General features: G+C 33.8%; 1 protein-coding gene across 13 annotated transcripts in view; it reads left to right on the forward strand.

Annotated features, from left to right (window-relative positions):
• LOC105346009 (pleckstrin homology-like domain family B member 1) overlaps positions 1-12,039 on the forward strand; it is a 58,306-nt gene that overhangs the window by 39,864 nt on the left and 6,403 nt on the right. For 9 of the 13 annotated variants that reach the window (XM_034446510.2, XM_066075565.1, XM_066075568.1 and 6 more), the window contains 9 exons: positions 67-192; positions 1,387-1,524; positions 1,776-1,808; positions 3,599-3,790; positions 4,002-4,094; positions 4,243-4,353; positions 4,672-4,779; positions 5,050-5,254; positions 6,745-6,931. In XM_034446510.2, the coding sequence (XP_034302401.2) occupies positions 67-192; positions 1,387-1,524; positions 1,776-1,808; positions 3,599-3,790; positions 4,002-4,094; positions 4,243-4,353; positions 4,672-4,779; positions 5,050-5,254; positions 6,745-6,931 (1,193 nt within the window). Of the gene's footprint in view, positions 1-66; positions 193-1,386; positions 1,525-1,775; positions 1,809-2,057; positions 2,070-3,598; positions 3,791-4,001; positions 4,095-4,242; positions 4,354-4,671; positions 4,780-5,049; positions 5,255-6,744; positions 6,932-12,039 lie in introns of all 13 variants that reach the window. The other 4 variants (XM_034446512.2, XM_066075566.1, XM_066075567.1 and 1 more) reach the window with 4 other exon arrangements.

Raw genomic sequence — 12,039 nt, forward strand, 5'->3', positions numbered from 1 at the left:
AAAGATCTGTTATTGTACATGATGGCTGCTGAGTTATTTCAGTTTGGCATTCTTTCTATCCTGCAGGATTCCGAGTCCTTTCAGCAGCTGGATAGACTGAAGAAGGACAAAGTGGAGCTCGTGTCCAAAATCACCTTCCTGAAGCAGCAGATAGAGGAAATAGAGAAACTGGAAAATGAAGCCATCCGAGAGGTATGATGGTTTAAGACCTTTGTGCTTGGTGAAGCAATTGTTTGTATTGAATATATGCTGAATACATTTCCACTGTATGAAAAATATACCAGAAAGTTTAAGGCCGGTTAGGGCTGAAAACTCTTCGATGTTTGTTCATACTGAACTGCTTTTCGTGTATATCATACTAATATCATTGCCATTGAATTTTATTTTATTTGATTTTCTTGAAACATTCCAAATCAATCAATATCAGTACTTGAACAGTCTGATAAGCACACTGATACATGTATTAGACTGCCAAAGGTGAATTTTTATAAAACATTAAGAACCAAAGTGTTTTTGATACAAGTATGATAATACCGGGTATATTTTATGCATGTGTATTACTTGAAATGTAATGCATAAAGAGCATACCTATAGCTATAAGTTGCTATGAAGTATTTTCTGCAGAAATCCATTCAAATAGCAGTTTATTTTCAAATGCAGGAAATATGATACTTGCTTTTCAAGTTGGAATTGTCTGCAAGACATAAGCGGCTTATATATTTTCAAGAGTTAGCTGCCTATTATCAAGAACATCTTATTTTCAAGACTTTTGGGGGATTGTTGAAAGATCTTACGCATAAATGTTTCATCAAAAATGAATCACTTCAAAAGATTGACAAAAACAAAAATTTGTTGTGTTTGCATTAATCACCAGTTCTATATATACTGATCATTATATTGATGAATGTGACTTGGGTACATGTATCATCAGTTGTAAAGCAGTGTGTTTTTGTTAAGTGGAAGCTTATTATCATGCAAACAGTTGTTTAGGTATCTCACGCTTACATGTATTTACTGACTACAGTTTTGGTTAGATATGATACTAATATAAGGCGAAATATTGAAATTTGTGACATGTAAAGGGTTATATACTTGGTTTTTACTGTTGCATTTTAAACAGTGTGTACGTATAATTTTCGCAGAAATCCTCTACATTTTATGATATCTTCTGCATTTCATGATTATTCTGCTTACCTCAGGTTTGATAAGTATTTATTTGATATAGACCTGTGTATGAGGATGTGCTCAATTTATAATTGAAATATGTACTAGGATATTAATTTTAAATCTTTACATCTAAGATTCACCAAGAATGGATACTGTAGGAGCTTCATTGACAGTAAACTGAATTTGAATGGGAAATTCTGAATGTTTTGTCATTTGTAGCTTGAAATGGAAAAAGCTCTGTTGGATGGAGAAAAAGAGACAGAGATGGAAGAATTACAGCGTGACCAGGAGCGGATCAACATTCTAAAGGAGCGGCATAGGGAGGTGGTGGAAAGGGCAGCAAGGGAGAGGCAAAAGGTGAGGACGGGCTCAACAAAGGGATCTAATTATGGCTTCTATATGTACCTGTATTACAATCACTTTATAACAATGATTTTTGTACAAACATTTAATTCACAACACATGTCTTACATATGTACATGTTTTTAGCAATTACATACTGCACTATAACTTGTCATGTATCCTCAATTATTTTTAAAAAATATTTAAGGAATATAAGGTAATAATTTTTAAAGAACTTTTTAATTGTAAATATATGATGTATTCAGCAGCGAGTTAGAACAACCAGCAGATTACGTAAAGTAAGATTTTACTGTTGTGGAGTGGAATTTTTTCATAAATTTCTTTCGCAAAACACAGGCTTTATGACAAGAACCTTAAAAGGGATCAAAGATGTAGAAAATGTTGCTTAAGCTTACCAGATTATTTTTTGCTACATTTTTCTTCTGGACTTAGTTATAAATGTTACTTCTGAAGAATTCTTTCTTTAAATATGCTTACATCTCTTGCCACCACATGTAACCTTTTGCCTACTGTCTTTCTGATTATAGGCCAGATTTTGGGTGCGTATTTCTCCATGTTTAGTATTGTATAGGATGTAGTGTGTACAACAACGAAACTCTTAACTCGCCCACTTAGGGCATGAATTCTCAGATTTTGTGGTTTGTAACCTGAATGCTGATTGGCTGAGTGGCTGACAATGAAATGCCAGTTGTATGTTTTCTGCGAAGGCATGTTGAGAGGTTTTCTCTTCTGAATTATGATAATGTTTGATATCTATAAATTACTATACATGTATTACACTAGTATGTACTCAGAAAATATTGGAATGCAAAAAAGATATACCGGTACCCCAAAGGAAGAAATTCTAACAATTAACACTTGATATTTCTAATAGTTGATATGATCCATGTATGATATATGATATGTATGTAGTGAACCCCGACCTGCAAATCCTTTTACTATTGCATATACTCTGAAACTTCTAATATATCTATACACATATTAACGCTATCACTCTTTGTTATAAGTTCAGTTTGATTTTTTATTGAAAAGTTATACATGTATTATGCAAATGTTGAATCAATTATTAAGGACTACTGCATGACAATAAGACACCCCCCCCCCCCCAACACACACCTACACACACCTACACACACACAAAACAAGAATAAACATGAAAAGAAATGGGTAAATCTCTTGTTGTCTTGCATCATTTTACAAAAAATCTTAACAATGTTAATTACCTTCTGTATAAAGCTAGAATTATATAAATGTTATCTTTCATCTCTCTTGCATGGTGGTCTATAACGTTCTGCGTTTGATCCTCAATTAGTTTACAATCAAAATGAAAAAAAATACTGCACTGTAGTTAACAACAAATGACTGAAACTAGCCATGCGTAACAGTGAATGAAGATTTCCTGCTGTATAAGAATGATGCAGCACTTGTTGGTTGAGAGGGAATGCTGGCTTTAGATGCTTGATCTCAGGAAATCTTTCCTTGCTTCACTTAAAAGTAAACTCTTTTCACAGAACCAAACTTCATTAATTCATATTCAGATGCTATTGAAAAGAAATTTTGTTTCCTTTGCCCCCTTATTGTTATTCAGTGGAAAGAGCTTTTGCACTGATCAGCTACTCCCTGTTTTATACTGCAATGCACTATTGATTGTGCAAAGTGAAAGGTAGTAGAAAACTTGTTGATATAATACATGTACTGGTATACAATAAGAAATTGATGACATTTTAGCCGACTTTCTAAGTACAAACAATCAAGTCACAAATTCTTCCCACTCTAAATTATTAAGCCACTGTGAATTCAAGATTTCATACTGAATAAAAATTAAGTGTGAAAAAGTTAAACACATATACCTATCTTCTAATTGGCAACTATATTTATGAATTGATTCAATTGAGAGATAATGATTTTAAATGAAGTATAAAGAAAGAATTAAATAATTTCATTGTTGGGGGGTAAAGAGTTGGCTCATAACAACTACAATTAGGATCAAGTTTGTCAGAATTACAAGTCCTTACAATAGAATTTTAATAATACAGTAACAAAGTTGGATTTGAATTGAATTTGCCAGGAGCTGCAGCAGATGGAGAAGCAGAGAGAGCTGATCCAACAGTTAGAGCAGCAGCAGCATGAGACGGAGCAGAGACTGGAGGCATGCCCCAAGGACGACGAGGAAGACATGTTAGAGCAGCATCAGCAGCAGATGGACAGCATAGAACATCAGCATAAGATATTTGATGACATGGAATTCAAACAACTGGAGGTGGTTTTACTTGTTAATTACTTGTTTAAATGCAGTTTAAGGGCTTGTGTAGATAAAAATTTTGTAATGGCATCTTATGGAGACCGAGCTTCCTTTTGTTCTGAGAAAGCAAGGCTCCAGAAATATTGCAAAGGTAAAGTTACAAAGTTGTCTTTTATTTGAATGAATTGTTTGATTTATAGAAATAACACTTATTAACTGAACTTTGCAGTCTGAGGCCAAGTATGAAGAGGAGAAAGAGCAGATACAGAGAAAACTAATGAAAGAACAGCAAGAACTGTTAGAAAAATACAGGTCAAGGGAGGTAAGCCGGAAAATAAAAAAAATCAAACATGCTGTGGGCATTAACCTTCTTTAAATTACCATTAATTACTTGGAGCATTAACCAACTTGATGTAAATAGCATGTAATTTCCTTCACTAGTGATGTAATATTTGCTATGTAATTTACAGAACCGTCTCGTGGAAATAGATGGCCATAAAAAGGAAATGTTTTCTGGAGTCCGGAAAGACATGCAGTCCATGGAACAGAAGAGGCAGAGATTGGTGGAGGAATTCAGGAAGGTGCGCGATTATTGGTCTATTTTGTACATGATGTAGCTGTCTTTATCATTTTAAGTGCCTCTGTATTGTTTTCATGAAGCTTCTCTAGCAAATCTATTTCTCAATTTTTCACATACCTTTTTTCTTCTATTGTAATTTTAATTTTTTATGTCCTCATTTTCCTTTGGTTCAAATTTTGAAAAAATGTAATTTGATTTGAGCAGTCTCACTCTCTTGTTGTGTAGATATTGTGTTGTGCATGTTTGATTATTTCCTGGGTGAGCAGTCTGCTTGCTTGACATGTTAGATCCTAGCATTAGAAATCAGTCTTGCTTTCAGGAAAAAGTAGAATTGTCAAACTTGGTGAAGAAAATCCAAGAGATTTCCAAAATGCTGGCTCTTCCTGTCAGTGATGATAATAGGGACTCGTTTTTAGCCGACTTCCAGGTACCAGCGTTAGAACACAGGAACTGTAGAGTAATGCATCAGCACACTTAAAAATCCTTTGTTGCATATAATTGTAAAGCAAAAAAAAAAAACACAACAAGTTGTCGTTGAAATATTTGTATGAAATATGAAAGAGGTTTGTTTCATTGTCATATTCATCATAATTTGAAAGTTTCTGTATGTTCAATTTGACTTAAAGTTAAACTGGTCAGTTAAACTGGTGAATACTTATTGGGGTTTCTTGCAAATAAACTGAGACAATGTTTTTAGGAAGGAAAACTCTCATCCAGGGACAGCTACACCACTGACCCCGCCCCCGCCAGTCAGGGGGAGAGGGAGGGGTCGGTCCCCCTCTCTGCCACGTCGAGTCCCACAATGTCCTGGATCTCTTCCTCCTCTGAGAAAGGTGAGCGCAAGAAATCAGCCACCATGTTGGAGATCGAGCGAAACCACTCCCTGTTCCTCGAGCTTCAAGGCAAGTAGTGGTGTCCACTGTACACTGAATGCCTTAGTCGGACCAACGTCTGATCCAAAAGTGAATGCTTTCTATAAATTTCATTAAGAAATGTACTGGTAAATTATTTTTTATGGATATTTTTCAATTGTAAATATTTTATAATGAGTGATTTTAATTGAAATGTGCATTATGTAGAGTAATGAATGTTGTTCAGTGTACAGGAGGCCCAAGATGGCACTAAATGGGTGTATAGAGGGCGTTTTTTTTTTTCCTTTTTCAAATACCACATTGTGTGAGATTGGGAACTCTAAAACAGTGTATGAAAATTGTAATTTTATATTTGTTGGTACATTGTTTCTTCTTCTACCTCCCAAGCTCACTGGTAATTGGTATTTTTAATTACTGTGTTATGGGCAAAGTTGTGGAACAAAGAAACTAATATAACTTTTAGTCCAAAATTTTCTGGGAAGAACATGATACGATATACTCAGGGAATTGCATCCACAACTTTCCTATATTAGTGGATTAGGGATTTGCAGTATGAATGACTAGAATTTATATTAATTATTAATTGTTTCCTCTTTTATCATGGCTTGATCATTTCACATACAGCTTTTAATTTTTTAACAAAGGCAGGACTATTTTTCATGGTAATATATACAAAGTCACTGTTTACATGAAACTTTCAACTGTCAAAGCTTTGTTTTATATTTATCTTTCTGCACAATAATTTTTCATCAGTTTTCTTGCTCTCTGGGGAGGATTTTACATTTAATAATTGATACATATAATCACAATGCAATGGGCCATAAATCAACAGCAATAAACCATATATATGTCTGGAAAAATTCTTATCCCTATGCACAAATTATTAAAAACTAATTTTAAAAAACAATGGTGGTGTGCACTTGAAATATACTGCATGGTTACGAGGATTTATTTATAGCTATGGAAACTCAGCACGGAAAAAATTATATTCTGCCATTTTTTAGTAAATAAATATGTTGTGATTTTAGCTTCAAACTTTGGTAATTTGTTAGGATTCACATTATCTTGTTAACCTTCTAAAGTACCTATACCAACTGTTTAACAAATTTCTTCTCTGAAAATAATTTAGTTTTCAGAATTCACTTTAGACTAACTATATTTAGAGCATGTGTGTTGTAATGATATCGTCTCTTTTCATACTGTCTGTAAGTCTCTTATAAAAGAGTCTTTAAAAGATATACTATTATGGCATTTTTGCATGAAATGAAAGTAAACACTCTTTTTAATAAAAGCTTATAATAAAATATATCCTGTAACTGTCTACTTTAATTTATGTTCTACAAGATATTTAAAAATATACATGTATATCTATCTCTTGAAGCATGTACATATTTTGCCCTTGCCTCAGATGAATGCTTGTTAATTAACTGTCAGATTCATTAATTAATTCGAAATGAAATGAACTACACAGCTGCGGTAATGATCATTACATCATAAAGATTGTTTTTTGGTTTGAACAGGAGGTCATGTGATAGAACAAGAGAAGAAGCGAATCGAAGAGTTGAAACGGAGGGCAGCAGATGAGGGAAGAGCTCAGTGGGAGGAGAGGAAACTCCGAGAGGCCAACTGTAAAAGCTTCAACTCGCTCGAGTCCGAAGACAGCAGTGTCGCCAGCAGTTGTGAAACACCCTCTGAGAAAGAAACAAGGTAAGACTAGTACTCCAGGGTCAAAGGTCAAGAAAGCTTTAAGGGATATACAAGTACCTTAACATTTTTACAGGATATAAAACATATTTTGATAACAGTTAGCAAGAATTGCACTGGTTTCAGGCTGTCCTTCACTAATACATGTACGTTCCAGCGTACATTTTACTAATTGGTATACGATATGTTTGCGCAAGAACATTTCATGTGATGTAGTAGTAACCAAGATATTCAGCTGTATATGATTCCCCAGGACTTGATACAACAGGATATTGTTAAAGTAGTTTAATAGACAGCTAGTTACAAATGACAGCTCCTACATTGCTCAGGGTATTCCACAAGGTGGTAGGAAAGGAACAAGATACCACATTATTTTTTGTCGCCTGTCATCGAAAGGATGTAGACCTTTATTCCGCACCACTTGAGTCTGTCATACTGTGTTCGGTTATGATGGGAATGAGTGCTATCTTCCTTACAAGATGCTTAGGATCAATAGAGCACTATACTTCAGAAGCTTTATTTAGCTGTAGGTTTCAGTTTAAAGCCATTTTTAGCAGAGATTTATGGCTTGCTGCTCTTGCGTAATGATTTGATTGTTTCGTCAGGATGTTGTTTGCTTGTAAGCTGTACTCTGGTATTAGCAATGAAGCAGGGTGGTGTCATCAAAATGTGAGGAGATTAAAATCTATGGCTTTAAAGAGGATGGAGGAAGAAAAAGGTTAATTTGATTGCTCTAAAAATGAGTGCAATATAAAACTTAATTGATCTGTTTCATAAATAAGTGATTTCCTAGTCAATGTTACACAATACAAAAAGCTAATGGCCAGTGAACCAGTTTGATTTACACTCTATTTAAAAAAAAAATAAGGCTTGTCATGCATCATTGTATCCCTAGTTCCCAACTTCCCATATGAATGAATCAGCTGACATGATGCACTTTAATGATTCCTTTTTTGGATATAAATACATAGGTATGTTTCAGAAATAAAATCCTCTGTATATGGCTTCTCTTATTGGATGCTGAATATCACAGATAAAGTGAAGAAAATCAAGACTAAGTAATTCATCCTGTTGACATAATTAACTAGTATGTGATCTTTTTGATTATATAGCATGATGTAATGGCTAAAAGCAATTATGAGTCTGGATTTTTCTGTTTGAAATACTGGCGATAAAGAATTAATATCCATCTGTATGAAAACAATTTCCTCCGGGTTGTCTGCCATGCATAATTCATTAGATTGAAGCCGGACATAATATAGGTAGAATCAGTAGATGCTGTTCTGACAGGAATAAATGAGATTGATCACTGCTCGCTGAAAGCCGGAAAAAAAGACAGGCAGTTCCTAGCAAAAAATTAAGACTGCATGTTTAACTTTAAGATGGTGACGATGTAAGTCAGTACAGCAATAACATATTTCGGAGATGCTTATTCATAATACAACTGTTTTTCCATTGTACCAGTGTCAGAAGCTGGATTTTTCAAAAATTAAACTTCTATCAGTTCATAAAATATGACTTGTAAAGAGAAAAACAATTTGCTGCTTATCTTTATGTGAATACATAGTATCATGCTCCAGGCAAATTTTCCGTATAATGGTCTAATATTAGGCCTGCATGACTGAAATAGTTCTTATATTCTAATTTACATTGCAAAAAATGTGTTTTAGAGGGTGGACTTTTTATCACCTCATTCTTCCATTAACAGATTTTTCAATTAAGATTTTTAAGCGTTTGCCTGTAATTAGCCTGAGGTGATGTAGCTTTACAAGGCAGATAGGAACTGATTTCCTCGATCAGACTCTGTATTATGTGCTGCCACATCAATATCATTTTCGATTTATCAGAGTAGATAAAATGATCAGGGATTTTGGTATTATTCTTGGATACAACTAAGGTAACTCCCTGATATACAATAAATAAAGCTTAATCTTTGTAATCCATTTGGTAGAATAGGGATTTCATTGATTTGACAACATTTCAGCCAACATTTAATGAAAAGGACCCTAAATTGATTCAATTTGCATGATGAAGATTATAGTTTTCTTGACAGTATTTTTCCTCCATTGCCATTACATAAATGTCTGAATATTTTTTCAAATGACGTACTACCATTAAAGCCCATGGTTTCAGCAGAGATCTTGTTACAGTAGTACATGTATAAGCAAAGAAGGTAGAAAATGTATGAGTGACACTAGAGGGTCCTAAATTATCAGTTATCTCCATACAGCAACTCGCATTCTGGATCTTTTTGATTTGCCTTTGATATATTATGCTTAGATTTTTGGTCTTTTGGCAAAAGGTAAAAAATCACCAAGAGTACTGGTAATACATGTATGTAGCCATATGCAGAGGTACATACTGAATTAGTGAAGATCATTCTTAGCAACATTTATGCTGTTTCATATCTCTTGATTCCTGCAAGCACATGCTGCTGCATGCATGCATGTGTGACAGTATTGAAAATTCCAGGGGAGAAATTGCAATGGTACAGTGGTAACTTGCTGGTGTTTTTGATTTCGGAGTGTAGTGTCTGGTTCAATTCCCCAGAAATGATTTTTTAATTAGACTTCTAACAGGGTATAATGTCATGAACACAAATATGGCATCGCCTGTTTACACCTAAATGCATTGTCTTTTACCCAAAAGTTTATTTGGCCAGGAATATAATTATTATAACTACATGTATATACACACAAATGTAAGTATTTCTGAATGTTGGCTTCCAAAATTTATGACAAGTAAATACCTAAAGATCTCAAAAATTCTTATTCTTTGGGTATATCTATTTTTATAAGAAAAAGTTTCAGACCTCTTCTGGGTTTAATTAACACAGAAGTATATGCAAAATGATATGGGAAAGAGTGCTATGTAATACCTGGTATATGCTAATTTTGTTAACAGTTCATCTCCTAATTTGGAGAAAAAAGGAATATACTGGTATACTTTTTTCAAACATAATTCCTGTTTGCTTTTTGATTGGACATTCATACGTGTAAAAGAATAATTGCAACACAAGTTTATATCCTGAATATCTGTAAAAGTGACATCATAATGCGATAGAACAAGGCCTGCACTTCTCGGGAGTCAAGTTTCCTGGTTGTCGGTTTTTCTTTGAATTATTAATGAGAAAGTTGGATGTTTTGGTCAAATAAAGATTGTTTTGCTCACAGGGAGACTATAGATTTCTGGAGAAGGAAATCTTAGTACACAGCTTCCTAACATTTTACTTGTTCTTCTAGCTGACATGTAATTTTTGTTCACTGTTAACTTTTTACAATCATTGAGGATTTCGTTTGGTTATCTGATGTTTCTTGATGTAAAGCTTGTGCTATTTTTACTGACAGAGATTTTAGGGTTATTTATTTCAACCTTCTAATGAAGAAACTTTAACTATATGCATGTGTATAATTATGAAAATTATCACTTGACCAGCTAGACTTAATTTAGCCATGGAACAGAACAATGTTCATTTTCTAATTTGACAAATATAAACAGATAGAGACAGTGAAGAAAATAACCCTGCATGGTACAGTAAAACTTGTTTAGTGCAAACATGGATAGAGCGAAATCTTGGCTATACCTAAGTTTTATAGACTACCCGACAGAATCTTTAATGAATCCTTGCACAAGTTTACGGTTATAATGAATTCAGATATAACAAATTAACAAGTACAGCAAACTGATTTTGAGTCCCATAGAAATGAAAAATATTGATATTTTAAACATTTATAATAAAATTCTTTGAAGCTTTTATAGTGAGCAATACCAATTGACATAACAGTTTAAATGAATTTATTTTCACATAGATTCTTTAATTTACAATACATTTTTTTAGGTATTAAAAGAATGTATTTATGCTGCAATCAGCATAAATTGTAGTCTTGTACAAGAAACCATGTGTATAGTGAATTTGCTGTACTTATTATAACAAATTTGTTATATGTTAACAAATTACTAATATAGCAAAGTAAATTTACTTATCCCTGAACCTCGTTGTAACCGGGTTTTAATACTCCATTGCCCTTACCATCCAAATGACCATGCTGCCAAACAAATATTTATGCTGCATGTAGAATAGTATGGCTATAGAAGTACATAGGCCTGTAGTATTGTTTAGGCAAGATCAAATAACTGATGTTGAACACATAGAGCACAACAACATTCTTAGCAAACAGCTTTTCTGCATGTCTCTATATTATTGATCATAAGGTGGCTAATGCACCTTGTATTAAAGACTTTGGGTTTTGCCAGTGTCTGTTGCTTGTGGGGAATTTGATCTCTTAAGAACCTATTAAAGCATTTGGACCATTCAAGGATTTGATAAAACTCTGCTTTTTCTCGCTTCATAGAATAATTACAGCATCACTCAGGAAGTAAAGTTTGGAACAGTCGTGTATTCCAACAAAGTTTGGAAAGAATTACAGATGGTCAATATCGTTGTATTGTTTGAAATTATCTTTTTTAAATGCTGCCAGCTGTGATATAATGGTAGTTATGCAATTTAACAGCTTTAACCCAGAAATGGGATGATTCTTTGAACTAGCTAAATTGCAATGTGGCTATCATTTCATAAGGAACGTAGGCGACCTACCAATGATTAAAAAAATTAATTATCCAGTTCTAACAGAAATGTGAAATGTGTTGGATTTGCGTTTTCATTTATTAATTTGTGTAGTTTTGTGTTGTCAATTTACATGATTTGATAAGGCAGCTGATCTTAATGGAATCTGTCCGGATTTCTGCCATTATATTGTGGGATTAATTCTATCGTTGGTACATATATATTCTTTCAAAGACATATTAAGATCTTGCAGCCACCAGACAAAAGCCTGCTAGATTCGATTTAATATGGATAAATATATGAGGTGGTAAAATGATCATTATAAGACTCCATTATTAATGTGGTGGGATTTAATGTGTGTAGGTGTCGCTAATTTTAGAGGAAAGTCATTGAGTTTACTTGTGTATTCACCAGAGCTTCTATGGCTTCAGACGTTGTATTTAGACCTCGAGGACATAAGGACTACCGTAATTAAATTCTTCAGCAGGAGACAGTATATAGTAGCCTTTGACTGGTTAATCATAAAGATTTCTGGTACCGTCTTTTG

The sequence above is a fragment of the Magallana gigas genome, chromosome 2 (genome assembly GCF_963853765.1).
Source record: "Magallana gigas chromosome 2, xbMagGiga1.1, whole genome shotgun sequence".
NCBI lineage: Eukaryota > Metazoa > Mollusca > Bivalvia > Ostreida > Ostreidae > Magallana > Magallana gigas.